This window comes from Zalophus californianus, chromosome 8 (assembly GCF_009762305.2).
Source record: "Zalophus californianus isolate mZalCal1 chromosome 8, mZalCal1.pri.v2, whole genome shotgun sequence".
In the NCBI taxonomy this organism is placed as follows: Eukaryota; Metazoa; Chordata; class Mammalia; order Carnivora; family Otariidae; genus Zalophus; species Zalophus californianus.
The window spans coordinates 38,311,625-38,328,155 of NC_045602.1; the positions used below are offsets into that span (position 1 = coordinate 38,311,625).

General features: G+C 57.2%; 1 protein-coding gene across 4 annotated transcripts in view; it reads left to right on the forward strand.

Moving 5' to 3' along the window:
- The window catches only part of PSD4 (pleckstrin and Sec7 domain containing 4), a 34,744-nt gene that overhangs the window by 3,608 nt on the left and 14,605 nt on the right, over positions 1-16,531 (forward strand). For 2 of the 4 annotated variants that reach the window (XM_027623325.1, XM_027623328.1), the window contains exons 1-2: positions 7,760-8,053; positions 15,293-16,338. In XM_027623325.1, the coding sequence (XP_027479126.1) occupies positions 15,415-16,338 (924 nt within the window). In that variant the 5' untranslated portion in view covers positions 7,760-8,053; positions 15,293-15,414. Of the gene's footprint in view, positions 1-7,759; positions 8,054-15,292; positions 16,339-16,531 lie in introns of those variants that run through there. The other 2 variants (XM_027623326.1, XM_027623327.2) reach the window with 2 other exon arrangements.

A 16,531-nucleotide genomic window follows, 5' to 3' on the forward strand; every position in this document is an offset into this window, starting at 1 on the left:
TCCCCCTGCCCTGCTTGTGAGCCTCAGCTCCATGGATATATTTCTGGTAGGTTTTTCCTGGGACCGGGATGTATTCTAGAGAAATAGATGATGTTGATCTATGTATGCATGTATTTTAAACCTACATAAATTGTATTGTGCTACAAATCATGCTCTTCTTGCCTTTTAAACCCGAGGCTGTTTTTTTAAAAAAGATGGATCTGACTGCTGTGTTGAGCCCTCAGTTCGTCACTCCCGATTCTGCCCCGCGCTCCCTAGCTGGCGTTACGGAATTCCTCTAACAGTTGATTCTTTTCAATTAGCAAGAATCGCGCCTTGCATAAACCTCATTGGCTACGTGGCTTGGTCTACAAAGACTGTCTGGAGAGATGGCATTATGGGGAGAGGCTCGGAGGACGAGGAGGATTGGAGAGATGCATTGGAGAGTGGGGACAGGAACAGAGATGACCCAGTGCGCCAAAGTCCCGGGAGCATTGAGGCCCCTAGACTCCCCTAGACTTCAGGGTCATGCTCCAGCGTGTGGATGCGTGGTCCTGGGAGAGGCTAGGGGGTCTTCCATGCCAGTGTTGGGCCTTCCCTGATGGCAACATGGGTGACGGAGGGGGTGGGAGTCAGCAGGAAGAATTTTTCAGGGGCAGGAGTGATCCCCTGGAGAACTGGGGACTTCTGCCCACGTGAAGGGGCAGGAGGTCCCTGCCGTTCTCCTGGTGAGGGGGTGGGGGCTCTGGGGTGAGGGTGGAGCAGTGGCACCTGCCGGGGAGGGTGAAGCCGCAGGACGGGGCACCGGGGTCAGGAAGAGTCTGGCCTGGTGTCGGGGCTGTTAACCTGGGAGACCGGGGCGGATGTGACGCCGCAGACAGGACCCAGGAGGGGCGGGCCTGGGCACGGGAATGGGAAGGCGTGTTCGTGGGACATGGGCATACTGTGGGGCATGCTACTAAATCTAAGACCTGCTCATCCGGCTAGAGGATTCCTGCCGGCAGTTAGGACCCGGGCATCAGCGAGCAGGTGGGAGACGAACCTGTGGGGTGAGGGAGGTCATCCCGGGAGAGAGTGTAGGCAAGAGCGGCCCAGGCAGAGCAGAGACTGCGGCGGGCAGGGGAGGAGAAGTGGATGGACTGGCTGAGCTGGCCAAGGAGGCTGGGTGCACTCTGGAACTCTCCCTTTGCTGGTTCCGTGACCTCAGGGAAGCCTCCTCTCAGCATGGGAGCCTGGGCAGGGGTGAGGGCGGGGTGGGCCCTGCCTTCCTGGTGTCTCCCGGTGCTGCCTCAGAGGAGGCAGCATAGACGTGCAGAGACAGGAGGGAGAGGGCCTCGGGCGGCGCAGGTGTGTGGGCTCTCTTCCCAGGGGTGAGCTCTGAGGCCCCAGTGCCGTTCCCACTGGAAGCTGCCACTCCAGGCCGCCCCTCTGTCCCTGCGGGCGACTGTGGACAGAGCACAGATCAGCTCCTGCTGGCACGGGGAGGGCACTAAGAAGCCCAGGGCTTTGCTGCGCTGGGCAGGGTTAAGCCCGGGCACCCCCGGGGAAGTGCGGGGCCTTTCAGGTGGCCCCAGGAAATGCCTTGCTCTAAGTGTTGTCTTCCTCCTTCGCCAGGTCAGAGCATACCTGTTCTCTCTTTTCTGTAACAGCGGAGCCTTCCATTCCTGCTCGTTGTCCTGTTCAGCAGTTAATGACTGATCAGAGCTAATTAGCATTATCGTATATAACTCCCAGTTCTTTCTTCAAAGTAAATGCTCAAAAGGTTTGAGTCAGCCGTACACAGTGTCTACTCATTTACTAAGTATCTTGTCATGATTTTTGACAGAAGAGTTTTCCACCTGTACGATTTTATTTCATACTTTTCCTTGACGACACACAATGTTGAAAATAAAGTAGCCACTGTTTACTTCCATGTGGTCCTAAGAAATAACATCTGTGGAAGCGCGGGTATTTTTTAAATGCGTATTCAAATAAATCCTCAACTATTAAAAATGTTCATTATGTGTACCACGTACCTGCTTAGGCAAACACAGCCTCAGATTCATGGCGTCCTGGAGGAGGTCATCTTTGCCATGTAGGAGAGGGAAAAAAAACTCTTCCTCTACCCTCTTAGATTCAGTCACTGAGACAGGCAAATTAAACTGACGAAAGACAGGTTAACAGTAGAAAGAGGTATATTGGCATGCCCCTGAGAGCCAGCCAAGAAGTAGCTGGCTTGTGAAATGGTGAAAAGCCTATATACCTAACTTCGTAGGGGGATGGGGGCAGGGAGAAAAAGGCTTCTATGGGAAGAACCAGTAGGTTTCTTTAGGAAAGACAAATGGGTTTTTAGAACAAACGAGAGATGAGAAAGTTTGTGGTAACGTTTGTCTCTATGGTATGGGTGGCCTTTGAGTGTCCCTCAGGGCCATCATCCTTCTTAGAGAAGGGATTTGGGATGGTTTTTATATGGTCTTCTGGGAGTAGCTCCACCCTGAAGAAGGAATTTATGGTACCCTTATTTTCCAGAAGTTGCTGCTATTAGTCAGATGAGGGAAGCACTGAGAAGCCTTCTTCTTGCATCTGTCAAATCTCAAAAGTCTTCACCTTAAAATAATCTTCATAGTAACTCTGGGGTTCCAAGCAGGTCCCCACTCCACCAGCAGAGAGGCCACCTGGCAGTCCCTTGAGGGGTGGTGACAGTGAGGGGTCGAAAACGGTGAAGGCCCTCCCTGCGGCTTGCTAGCGCCCCGCCTCCACTGGAAAGGAGGAACGAGGTTGGCAGAGAACATCGCAGTCTTTAAAGTGAGGAGAAATAGTCATTATTTAATTCAGCATGTTTAATTTCCTAATACCTTTCTTATTTTTGCTGATGGTAAACATAATACATATTTATTTTTTAAAATTAGATACATACCAAAAAAAGTATAAAGAACTTTCAATCACGTGTACTGTTGCCACACACAGATAGCCACTATCAACCGATGCTTTGGTATTTTGTTGCCTAAATACACAAACAAGGTTTTTAAAAAATCGAGATCATAATGAATATGTAATTGGTATTCTTAATAATATGCCATGAGCGTCTTTCCACTGCATTAAATACTCTCTAAAACTGAGCTACTTAAAGGTGGCTGAGGCTTACCATATGGCTACAGCCTCTACCATAATCTATTATCCAATTCCCAGTTGTGGGTGCTAAGGTTGTGAGCATTTTTGCCACTAGAACAACTGCATGCTCCCGGACTTCAGCAGATGCTGGTGAGCATCTGTTGGGTGCCAAGGGGGTTTGGAGACTGAGGTGAATGGCTGGAATCCTACCCGCTGCTTCCCTAAGGAGGGCAGACCCAGGACGGGGGGGCTGTAGGGAAGGTGCCCGTCTGCAGACGCGCCGAGTTGGGAGGGAGCGGAGAAAGGGAGCCTTGGCAGACGGAGTCTGGGGTCCAGGGAGCCGTGGCCTGGGCATCTGTGCCCACGGAATTGGGCAACCAAGTCCAAGAGGTAGAAGCTTGTCACTCACTGTTGTCATACTTCCTGCCCCGCTCCAGGAAACCAGGGGCCGCACTGGGGCCCGCATAGGTGTTGGGTGGTTGGTGGTGGTATTGCCGCCGGACTGGGTCCCTTTCCTCGTGGCCCTGCCTCTGAGAGACTTCTCCCTCCCATTCTAGGACTATAGGCATTAGGGAGGGAAGCCCTCACCACCACCCCCACACCCCTCCCAGCCCCCAGCTCTGGGCTCAGATCCCCAGGGGGCCCAGAGTCACGTGGGCCAGTGCAACTATAACCATCTAACCTGGCAGAGGAATGTTTAGGGAGGCGGGTGTCCTCCGGACTGTCCTGCCTGAGGCCCCAGGCATGTGGAGGCTGGAGAGCTGGGAGGGAATAGGGCCTTTGCTGGAGGAAGGAGCATGTGGCCGCCTTCCCCCCCAGGCATCCCTAAAGGACAGAAGTTTGTCCTTTAGGCACACAGGAGGACACTGAGTACTTCTGGCTTTGGCTCTCACGCTGCCCAACCACTGGTGCCCCCGAAAGGATGGTAGTGAGCTTCTAGAAGCTTCGAATTGGGAGAGATGCTGCCATTAGTGCTGCTCGCTTGGAGAGAAGGCCTGCTCCTTCCCATCAGCAGAATGCGGGTGGCAGCGGGGTAGAGCAGAAAGTGGATTCGCTTGGGTTTGGCAGTCCTGGGTTCAAATGCGGCCAGAGTAACTGCTCAGACCCTCCGTCTCCTCATCTGTTCGGCAGCATGGGGGTAATAACACCCCATTCCCACCCCAGCTTCATGCGCACTGGAGATGCTGCTTGTGAAGGGCCTGGTGAATGTCAGCACATGGCCGGCAGGGGCAAGTCAGGTGCACCTCCCTTCCCTGCCGCCCGCCCCCCCTCACGCCTCCGCCTCGCAGGAGGGCAGACTGGGTGCTGGAATCCCCAGAGCCCGTCTCCTGGAAGGCGGGCCCCATGCCCTCTTCTGTGCTCAGCTTATCAGCTGCCCCCTCCCCACCCGTGCTGAGCCGCTTCCTCTGTGGGCAAACAGGAAGTCTCTTACCTCGAAGGAGGCAGGAAGGGGCTGCCTGGCAAGGCTGCGTGCCCAGGGGCTGTGGTCAGGAGAGGAGGCTGGGTGTCCTCTGGGCCCTGGGGAGGGGATGGTGGGCCAGGCACGGGGAGGGGTGGCCGATCAAAGCTCGAGCTGGCAGGGCTCTGGGGCAAGAGCCCGTTTCCTTCCTCCTGCCCTCCTCCAAGCCCCACAGCCACTGAGTTGGTGCCCTCCTTGCCTGTATCCAGGGATTCCCCCCTCCAGAGTTTCAGTCCTGGCAACCTTGGGAAGGAGATGAAAGCTCGGAGATGGAAGGGAGCCAGGGGCAGCACCAGTCGGGGAGTCTGCTTTTGGAGATTGCTGTGAGCAGGAACGCCCCACACCCCTAGATACGTGCCCCATTGGCCTGCAGACGAGCCCCACCGCCTGGGAGGAAGGCGGGGGGGGGGGGCGCATTCCATCGCCCATGGCATTGTCCCGGAGCGATCCAGGAGGAGACGATGAGTGGTTTTCGCTCATTCATTCCTCAAGTGGCGGTGGGCACTTATGAGCCAGGCCTCTGCCCCACAGCCTCGGTGCTCCGCAGGTGAACGCCGGGCCTTGCCCTTGAGAAGGTCACGTGGCAGGGAGCGTGCGGACTCCGAAACACACGGAGGAGGTGGAGCACTGGGCCCCGCCTGACCAGCCGCGGGGCAGTCACGGGAGCTGCTGGTGCCAGGATCACGGCTGCGCACGGGGGGGGGGCAGACCCGGGGTCGGGGTCTGGGAGGTCGACCCCAGGTCCTCCCCTCCTCATCAGTCCTCACCTCATGGCCGCTTGGCTTCGGATCCCCTCATGCCCCCTGCTCCCCCAACCCCTGCTTGTCCATGACCTCCGTGTGGCCACATTCGATGGCCACTTTGCGCCTCACCTCCCTAGCCTTTCTGGCAGCATTTGACATAGCTGACCACTTCCTCCTTCTAAAGTTATCTCCTCCTCTTGTCTTCTGTGATGCCACACTCCCCATGTTTCTGTCCCCTCCTTGACAGCCCCTTCTCACTCTCCTTTGCAGACCTGTCCCAAGTAGTCTCCATCAGCCCGCGGCATAGCCCCTTCGTGCTGCTCACCCACGCTCACTTCTGCTTAAACAGCTGGTCTGCCCACTCAGCCCAGTGTGTGTCCCAAGTCCTCCGCCTCCCCTGTTCTGCTCTTTCTGCACCCCTCCAAGCCCGCCTCCCCTGGACTGCGGAGCCCCCAATGGGTCTCCCTGCGCTCAGTGAGCCCTTGACTGGCTGTTGTCCGTACAGCAGCAGATGGTCTTATAAACCAACATGGCAGGGCTCCCTGACCTGCCATTCCCCCGCTTAGCATGCACGCTGGCTGACCACCGGGGACCCCCTGGCATCTGGTCCTGCCCATCCCGCCTTGTCTTCTCCCACTGTCCCCTGAGCCAGCTGGCCAGCCATACTGGCTTCGCTTTCTGTCCCCTTAATGCATGAAGAACTTTCCAGTCTCAGGCAAGGAACTAGACATGCTGGCTCCCCTTCGTCAGGGTATAAAGGTCCCCACAAGCATTGCTGGTCCCCTGCCTCCGTCCCTGCTGCCGGCCCTCCATGCTCCCCGCCCCTTCCTTCCTCAGCATCCCTCACAGTTTACAATCAGATGTTGATTGCTTAGGCCACTTGTTTATTTTCTGCCCCCGTCACTAGATTGGACCCTCCCTGGGGACAGACGTCCTGTGTTTTATTCCTGAGGGCTCAGCAGCTTCTCACATAGGGACCGCAGGAGGATTGGGTGCTGGCCACCAGGGGCCATGTTCCAGAGAGGCCCTGGGAGGCCCGAGGCCTCGGGGGAGGGTTTGCATTCAGGCTGAGGTGACTTTGGGTTCCTGGCGTACATAGCTGGGCACAGTTCTCTAAAATCCCGAATACAGAAGGAGGGGCAGCCGGGGGGAGGTGAGGAACCGGGTCAGCATTGCAGTGAGTCTGAGGCACTGGTGAGATAAGCCTGCCCTCCCATTTGCCAGCCCCAGAGAGTGAACAGTGGAGGGCCCCATCGGATGTGTTCGAATATGTAAAAGTTACAACTGCAGCCGACAAAGTGTTCTTTCTATAAAGTGGGTCCTATCATCCTACCTCCCATCTTAATAGTGACCGGGGGGTCCAGGCTTGAATTGAGATTCTCGGCCTCCCGCAAATGTGGCTACTGCAGCCGAGCCCACTTCCAACCTCCAGCCCCTGCCACTGCCCACCTCCCCTCCCGCTTCTCTACCCTGTACCAAGTGTGCACGCTGGGGTGGGGGGCAACCTGCCTACAGGTGCAAGCCCCGTCCATGCCCTCCCCGTCTCTAGGGCCGCACAGAGCGGTGATGCAGTTCCTCATGGCAGGCAGATGGCACGTGGGCCGGGAAGCTGAGACTTCCAGGCTCCTGGGTGCTCTGAGGGTGGTGGAGAAGGGCCTGGTGGGCCCGGTGGGCCTGGTGGGCCTGGTGGACCTGGCCTTGTGAGGGAGGGACGCAGCCGGAGGAAGGGTAGAGCTGGAGCTAGGCCCTCTAAACTATGGGCCGGGGTGGCCTGGGTCAGAAGGCACTCTACTTCTGGGAGCCGGTGGCAGGGTCTCCTGGACACTTGTAATGGTGCGGACTGGAGCTTGTGGGTGGGGGGGCGGGGTGCAGGGGTTTTGGAGCCTCAGCAGGGAAAGTGGTAGCGGTTGGGGCTGGAGACGTCGATTGTGCAGAGAGAGAAGAGACTGGTGAGTGAGCGTGGCTCCCCACCAGCCTCTGTCTCACACTCGTGGACACCTGCGACCTGCATCCTGCAGACACATGATGGGAATTCAGCAGTGGGAATGCATGACAGTTGGTTCTCGTGGTCAGACACTCTTGAGTTCTAACCTCTTCTGTGCAACCCTAGGCAGTGGCATAACCTCTCTGGGTCTGCCTCCATTCTGTAATGGATATAGCAATGCTCCATAAAGGAGCTGAGAGGGGCGGCTGAGGTGCCACTGGGGGACACTTTGTAAAAAAGATAGTTGTAGCCACACCGCGGTTACCTACATGAGAAGAAGCCACGCCGCGTTCCCAATGTCATTTATGAGAAACAGAAAAAGGAAAGCTGCTAGGCCCAGGGCCCTCCTCTGTCCCCCAGGTGCCGGGCAACAAGGGACTGCCAGCTGGGGCAGAGATGAGAACCTGGTGACAGAACCACAGGGAGGAAGGGGGAGGGGCCTGTCCCCAGCCCAGGGCACAGCACCTTCCCCTTTCTCTCCCCAGGGCCCTTGACTGAGGAGAAGGGTGTCGGCACTTCTCTCCGGGCCTCGTGCAGGGTAGGGGCCTCCCGGCAGAGGGGGGCCTGGGGAAAGGGGCCAGAGGCAGTGGGCCTGGGAATGGAGGCGCTTGCCTTGTGGGCAGGAAGTGTGAGGTGGTGAGCAGCTCGGGAGCCCTGGGGAGGCCGCAGGCTGGGAGGGGTGAGCGTGTGTTGGTGAGGGGAGCGGAAGTCGGAAGCACGGCAGCCGCATTCTCCATTCACGGGTGGACGGCCCTTGCATCGGGAAGGCCCGCTTACCCTTTGCTGGGGCCTTTGGAGGTGAGCAAGGTGGGCCTGCTGGGGGTGGCGCCCACCCGGGAGGGAGCTGGGGGGAGCAGGGGATGCGGAGGGTCCCGATGTGGGCCCTTGTGGTAGCTGCTGGGGCAGGTGGACAGGAAGGAGGCCCCTGTGGGCCCACTGCGTCCACACCTTCTGTGAGCCTGGCAGGGCTACCGCCCTCACCTTCGTCTTCCTTCTCTCTGTCCCCCTCCTCCCTCAACCTACCCCTCCCAATCTGGCCCCCACTTACCCTGGCCTCTCCAGAGCCGCTGGGGGTCTGCAATTACGAAGGGGGACGGGGCAGAGGAAGGGGCTCCTTCCTGAACCCCTTGTGGGCCTCCCTGGGTCCCTAGTGATGACTGGGGCGGGGTACCCAGTGAGGGCTTTTGTGGCCAGAGGCCCCCAGTGAGCCTTGGAGAGGCTGGAGAGAAGGAAGCCAGACAGGCCTGGGCTTTGGGGCGGGGGCAGCTTTGGGTGCAGGTGCTGCAGGGGCTCAGATGCAGAATCCACCATTAGGGGGCCCCCAGCTCTACCTCGCCTTCCGGGCCGCACCCTGAGAGGACAGGTTAGTGCTAGGGACCCCAGTAGCTGGCTTGCCAGGGCAGCCTAGGCTTGGACCCACGGACCTGATGCATGACGGCCATCGTTTTACTCACAGAAGCCTTCCTGTTTGGGACACTGAGGCCTTCTGCTCATAGCTGTCATCCTCATGGTAGATGGAGTCTCACGGAGGGAAGGGCCTTTTGGGGCCTAAGATCCTAGGGTTGGTGTCACTCCTCTGCTAAAGACAGACAGGGGAGGGTGACCTGTCGTCGGCAGATAATAAATACCCCTCCGGCCTGTTGAAGCTCAGCCAGGTTGGAAGGAATGTGCCTCAGATGGGCCTGTCTCCCCAGCCTCCTGGGCCTTCAGAACATCCCAGAGCTGCTGCTTTCTACAGATAAGGAACCACCCAGCACAGGGCTTAGAACCTGGGCTGCTGGGCTCTCAGGGGAAGGAAGGGGAGACCCAAGAAGGGGGGGTGAGGGTGGTCCAGCCTGGCCCTGAGCCCTCCTCGGGGGTCCTTGTCCTTCCCAGGGGACAGCTGCTCTGGGGACACAGCAGTGCTCTGCCCCATCCTCTCTGTACCCCAACATCTCTGCCCCTCATCTTCTCTGCCCCCCATTCTCTTCCCCCACCCTCTCTGCCCCACCATTCTCTCCTCCCTCTCTGTTCTCCCTCTCTGCCTGAGCCCCAGCTGACCCCCCCCCCCGCCCCCGCAGGGTCCTCAGCACCACTGCCCCCCCCCCCCCCGCCACTGCACACTTGCATGAAGGCTTCTTCCGCGTGGGCAGGATGTGGGGCTGCCCCTAGTCCTGTCTCTCACGGTGCTCTGGCCCAGGTTCAGGCAGGAGCATGTCCTGCAACTCCAGATAAGGAACTTCTCTTTTCCTCTGCCCTCCGGATGATATCCCTAACCTGGCTCCTCCGAGGGCTATGTGGGGACAGGCCATCTCCTAAATCCCTGGACGGGCCAGGAGCCTCTGCTTTTTCCATAGGAAGGAAAAATTTCCAGGGCAAAAGGGAAGAATGTCTGCTGAGTCTGGAAGCTTAAAGGGAGTGAGGGACAGAGACAGGTCGCTCCTGGGGCGGGGGGGCGGGGGGGAGGCTGAGCGTTGAGGGAGCCCCCTGGGAGGGTTGTTTGTGGGCTTATTGTTTTTGGCTTCTCTAAATGACCAGCAAAGGAGCAAAGTTGAACTGAGCAGGACATGCTATTGCTGAGCACCTACCGGGGGCCAGGCCAGCGGCAGCTCTCAGGCCCGTCCTGCTTTATCACAAATCTACAGAACAGCTTTAGTCCATCTTATTTCCTTATTTTACAGATAATGAAGTTTTTGATCAGAGTCACAGAGCTCGTCAGTTGTAGGTAGGACTTCAGTCTCGTCTGTGAGCCTCCAGACGTAGGGGGGCTGCAGACATTCAAGGCTGCCACCTCCCCTCTCGGGGCAGGCTCTCCCCCAGCCTCCTGTGGCCTCCCTGCACTTCAGAGTACAGGCTGTGTGCCCAAGCAGCAAGCAGGGGGGTGAAAAGCAAACCCACTCTCAAAAAGTACAGTCCAGGAGCCAACTGGTCTCCTTGCCCTCAAGATCAAGACAAAGTCGCACTGAAGCCCAGGGCAAGGTCGGGTAGGGGTGGGGGAACTTAGGCCCCTTAATCCCCCAGCAATCAGGTTCTGCGTCCTGCACTCCCATCAGCCAGGCCCCGCTCAGCCCCTGCAGCGTTCCCCACTAGGGTCAAGAGGGGGCACCTCCCCAGCCTCCTCCCCGCCTCTAGCCTCTGCTCTTTCCCATTCCTTCCTCTCACTATCTCTGGAGCTCAGAGCATTTTGTTGGATTCCGTAGAGTCATTCCACTTCTCCCGGAACTTATCCTTCCGCTCCCCAAACCAACGGAGGGCCGCTTTATTTTGGAGGTGAACAAAACCCACCTTATGAGGCACGTGGCAGACTTTCTTCCCCCTTTGTTCTGGTTAGGATACCTGAGAGAAGCCATTTCAACAGAGATTTCACTGAACATCAGGGCTGAGAAAGTAAACCAAGAAAGTTCTCGGTGTGGGAGACCTGGGCTTCTGGTCCCCAGTTCCTGGCCCACCTCTGCCTGAGAGGTGCCATCCTACCCCCAGGAAAGGAAAGCCCTTGCTCCACCCTTGGCCCTTGCTGTGTCAGGCTGCCCCCAGCCAGGTGACTAGTGGGACTGCCTTGATGGTCATAGGAAGTGACGTCACCCCTCAGTTCATCCTACCCCTTCATTCAGGGAGGAGCAATTAAAAAAAGGAGGAGAGAAAGAGGGAGAGGAGAAGGGGAAGAGAAAGAGAGGAAGAAAGGGGGCAGGGGAGGAGAGACACTTCTTAAACTCTCCGTGACAATGGCCTTGCACAGGCCGAGAGCACAAACAAGATGATTGATGGGTCTTCCTCACGTCTCCTCCTCTCTATCCAGCTGCTGCCTGGGAGCCAGGACCCATAGGAACATTTTGGCTGCTGGCCTGGCAGGACCCTACCTCTGGGAAAGCTCTACCCCAAGGGCACTGGGCTTCCTGGGAGGAAGGAAGATGTGATTGGTTCATGGGCAGACTGCCCTTGGGAGGAAGTTGTGAGGCCAAAATGATGCTAAATCTCCTCCAAGCCTCAGTCTCCCGAGTCCTCTAGTAAGGTTATTGAAGAGGGGCTTTCTGAGGATCCATCCCTCCCACCCACTCATCTGTCCATCATCCATCCACCCATCCGTCCATCCTTCCCTTTTATCCATCTGTCCATCCATCATCCATCATCCATCCATCCCTCCATCCCTCCATCCATCCCTCCCTCCCTCCCTCCCTCCCTCCCTCCCTCCCTCCCTCCCTCCCTCCATCATGTCATCTAACCATCCACCATCTATCCATCCATCATCCTTCCCTCCCATTCATCCCTCCCTCCCTCCCATCCATTCATCCATCCATCCATCCATCCATCCATCACCCCCTTTACCCCTCCCTTACATCCATCCATCCATCCATCTTCTCATTTCCACAAACATTTTTGGAGTACCACTTCTGAGTAAAGCAGGCATTGCACTGGACTGTGGGAAAACAGATGAATTCAAGAGACCCTGCTTCACAAGTAATTCATGCTTCGTTTAATTCATGAAGGCCCAAGGGAACTGATTTATGGGTGGGGAGAGAGAGTGATACTTAAGAGAGCCACAGACCTGGATACAGACCCCAGCTCCCCTACTTACTAGCTGAGCTCCCTGGGTCCATTTCTGACAGTCTCTGAGCCTTAGCTTCCTTATTAGTAGGAAAGAAATGTTACCACTTGTCTCATTCATGGGGTGGCTGTCAAGACCCACAGATGAGCTCATAGCTGTAAAGCACCGAGCTGGGTGACGGGTGTGTTGCGGGGGCTCGGTACATTCTTTTCACCTCCCCCAGGGGGTAGGGTTGCCAGCTAAAATACAGAATGCCCAGTTAAATGTGAATTTCAGTTAAACAGAGTAAGTTTTTAGTATCAGTATGTCCCAAATTTTGGGCATCCTATATGTATATTTGCTAAAGGTGGCAACTCCACTGTGGAGCTGTGTGCTGCCCATTTGGAACTGCCAGCCTAGAGCCAGGAACACCTCCGGAGGGCTCTAACTCTCCAGGTGTCCCACGGGCGGTCCCGAACTTCTCAAGGCAACACTAACCTTTAACTTTCTAATGCACTTGAACTAAAGTGTAAGGACACGCACCCCACCCTGAACTTTGTAGGTGGAGTGGGTAAAACACACGTACTCAACTGATACAGTCCTTCAGCACGTCCATACTGAGACAGGTGAACAGAAGCACAAAGAACCTCTCTTCTTGGTGCTCACGTTCTGGGAAGGGGATGCAGATGAGGACCATGTGGGTAAAGCACCCGCAGTCACACCCTGGGATAAATGCTCTGAGACGAGAGTGAGGGGTGGGGTGTAGCCAGGTCGAGTTTGATTCAGAGTCATGGCCTAGCCAAACCGCACACCTCTTCCCCCACCCAATGCTCAATCAGTCTGTCTGTGTGTCTGCTTCCTCCCTCCATCCCCCAGTCCCCACCCCACCTCCCTCGGACCCTTGAGACTCCTAAGGCCCCAGAAATCGGCTCTTTCCTTTTTGGTCTCTGGAAAACTGCTACAGCTTCTGATTTTTTTCCCCTGGAGCCCATTGAGGAATGCCCGGCTTCTTCTGGGAAGGCACATCCAGTGATCTTTGATGCCTAGCAGAGTCATGAACATCTACCCGTAGCCCTACGGGTAGGGCTTAATTCATATACAGAGTTATTTAGAAGTACATATTTGCAAAGAGGAATGCGTGGGACTCTTGTCTCATACAAATTTCAGGATGGCCTTTCCATGGGCCGAAGCTAGCATTTCCCATCCCATTTATTGGCGTTTGAACTTTTCCTATCAAGTGAGTTCACTAATGAGGGTAGGGGGACGGATGTCATCCAGGCCAAGTGCTCTCATGGCCACAGGGACGTGCTCCCAAGGATGGCACACACTCACAATGTGTGGACGTGTGGAGGAAGAAGCACCAGAGCAGGGGTGTGGGGAGGGGAGCCAGCTAAGCACAAATAGACCAGGTCTTGGCAGGGAAGGGGAGGGTCAAGGGACATCGGCCTTGGGGTCTGGAAGTGAGCTGTAAACAAGGTGCTTCCCTCCACCTCTGTCTCCTAGTGGAACTGCCTTCCCAGTGTTCCCTGTACCCTGTGGGCTGCTTGCTCGAGAAGGCTGCAGCGGGGGGATCTCCCTTCCTTTCTCACACTGGCCTGGAGAGGGAAGTGTGGATCTGGAGGGGCTGCCCAAGTACAGACTGCCCAAGTGGGTTGCGAGATTCACTCCTCCTTCCCCCTTGGAAATAGGATGATGGCAGCTCTCTTACGCAGAGAGGTCGGAGAGTAGAAAACGGACCGCTGCTTAGGGGGAGGAAGGTATTCTGGGATTGCCCCTTGGGCCAGCCGAGGACTGAGGGAGCAAAGCATGTGCATCCTCAGCCTATAACTGGGGGCTGGGGTGTGGGGTGGAGACAGAGAACCAAGAAGGAGCAAAGGCCGAACTAGGAGACCTATCCGAGAAGAGCCAAGGGCGAGACCAGGGCACACCGATTTGATTCAGAGCACCGAATACAAGATTAAAAATAAGGAACAGCCCCACGTTTGGGGAAAGTATGTTCTCCACCGTCACTGCAGGAACTTGGCGGCCCTGAAGGCTGGCCAGGGGCTTTCCCCAGGGATTGTGAGGCCCGAGTTCAGCAATGACAGATTCTTGCTCCAAGGGTGGACTGGGGGTGTTGGGACAGAGAGGGAAAAGTCCAGAAAGGGGTTCTTTTTCTGAGGGACTTTTAGGAAGAGGCCCTCAGGAGGAACAAGAAACTGAACTTCATGGTGGTCCTGTGTCATTTCTGTCAGGCGCCCTCCTGAAAGAGGGCACGGTGCCAAGCTATGTTTTCCAGGTGACCTTAAGCAATAGGTTTGGACAGTAGGCCCCCCACCTGACCCCGGTTTTGCAGCTCTGGGGGTTCCCATTTATCAAGAGTCTCATGGTAGGCCAATAAGTAGGCAGCAGGTGGTTACAAGTTGGGAGCAGGTGTGTGTTTCTTTATACCTTTGTTCCCCCAAATAGTTTAATACAGCACACAAGCACACACAAGACTTCAGGGTGGAAACACATGAGTGAAGGAAGTGGGCCAAAGGGAAAACCAGAGAAGATGTGATGGACACAGGGGTGCATTACCCAGTACTGGGTACCTGCACTGGGAGGGCCCGTGCACTTAACCCTGAGCGGCCTGGGATCCACTACAGTACCCAGTACTGGGTACCTACGCTGGGAGGGCCCGTGCACTTAACCCTGAGCGGCCTGGGATCCACTACAGTACCCAGTACTGGGTACCTGCGCTGGGAGGGCCCGTGCACTTAACCCTGAGCGGCCTGGGATCCACTACCAATTGGGGAACGGGTCGGGTCAGGAGTTGCATAGTGTCCGTGGGCTCAAAACAAGCCATTGTTCTCAGGGCCACCCAGAGAGCCATGTGACTTGTCTACATGCAGAGGATGGACACGTGCGCTCCTGGAAAATACCCTTCAAGATTCCTTGGCCGCATCCATGTGGTGCTGGTGCGGCCCATGCACTGGGCAGTATGAGCAGGTGTGGTGCTGCCCCCGTGGGCTCGGCCACTCCCTCTCCTCCCCGTGTAGCGGGGTAGGCCCAGGGGCTGAGGGTCCTGCCTTGGGGGCCGCCGGCTGAGTGTATAGCTCAGCGAAGGATGAGGCCCCCCCCGGGCTCCTCGCCTCCAGTCTGTATCTATTTGGCTCCCACGTACGTTGCCTGATGTGTGTTTTCGGCTTGCCACTGCTTTCGTGCTGTTCTAAGGAACATCCACCTTCCACTCCTGCCGCCAACCACTTCAGGGTCTGCATTCTCCGTTCCAAATGCCCAAGAGAAAGATCCAGTGTGTCCCGTTTATCTCTCTCAGCGAGGCCACTTGGCCACCTTCAGCCAACAGATGAGTGTCTTTGGAGCAGGTGCCGCCGTGGTGCGAGCAGTTGGGGTTGTGGGGCGGACAGCATCCATGGTGCCCCCCTCACCCCTGGCAGGGCTGTGGAGGGCTCGTGCCCCTCAGCCGGGGCCGGAAACCTGTCTGATACACAAGACGTGGGCCTCCAGGGGCTGGGTGCCCTTCGCTAACCCACATTTGCTTTGGGCACTTGCAGGGTAGGCGTGGATTCCCCGCTGCCCCCCACCCTCCCCCGGGCCAGCGCTCCCCCGGATCCACACAATGGGACTGTGAAGGCAGACACTTCTGGGGGCACCGGAGCAGCTTGCACTCTGGAGGATGGGTGACGACAGACTCTCTGAACACCCCAAGCCCATGGAATTTCTCAACCTCTATTTGGGAGACAACCTGCAGCCCAGCCCAGAAGCACACCTGAGGGAAACGTGCAGCCTTCCTGACCCTCCCGAACCTCGTGGGGAACAGACCTGGGCCTCTGAGCCTCCTGAGAGGCCGGATGCTCTGCCCTCATCCCAGGGGGAGCCCAGGCACAAATTGGCGGCCCCCGGGTCACCCAGGAACAGCCATCCTCTGGGGAGCCCGAGGCAGAGCCAGAGCACGTCCACCCAGGTGGTATTCTGGGCAGGCATCCTGCAGGCCCAAATGTGTGTCCTGGACCTGGAGGAGGAGCTGGAGAAGACAGAGGGGCTCAGGGCTGAGCTGAGGTGCTGCCTCCCTGCGGCCCCTGTGGAGCTCCCCCCTTTCCCCTCCAGCCCCGCAGGCCCCCGGAGCTCAGGCCTCCACCCCAGGTTACCGGTGGAGGTGGCCCCAGGGGGAGACAGCAGTGGCCCTGAGGGGGAGAACCAGCACTCTGTGTGGCCAAGGGAGGGAGGGACAGACTCCTCCCCGGAGTGGGGTGCTGAGGAGGAGAGCATATTCTTCGACAATCCCCTCTTTTTGGAGAGCCCTTGCTCGGACACCAGTGCTTCTGGAGCTCGTTTTTCCTGGGGGTTCTCAGACTCCCGCACGGATGTGAGACCTGAGCCCCAGTGTCGCCAGATCCCAGAGCCTCCACTCGCAGGAGGGGGAGTGCTGTGGGAACTGGACAGTGAGCCAGGTTTCGGGGATGGCGCAGCTGATGACAGCGGACACACCACGCCTTCATTCCCTGTGCCCACCTACAAACCTCACTCCTTCTCGTGGACTGTGGAGGGTGAGGCCACCAAGGGGACCCCTGAAGCACCTCCTGACTGGGGGGAGAGTGAGGTAAGCCAAGCCCTGGGGACCAACCCACGGCGGTGCAGAGGGACATAGAAGGAAAGGCCTTTCTCCGTGGTCACTGGGCCCAGAACACTCTTTAGATGCTAGGGCCTTTTGGAACCCTGAAGTAGTATAGCAGAAAGGCAGGCCAGTGTGGCCTTCAGAATTACAGGACATTGTACAAATGCCATGATGTCAA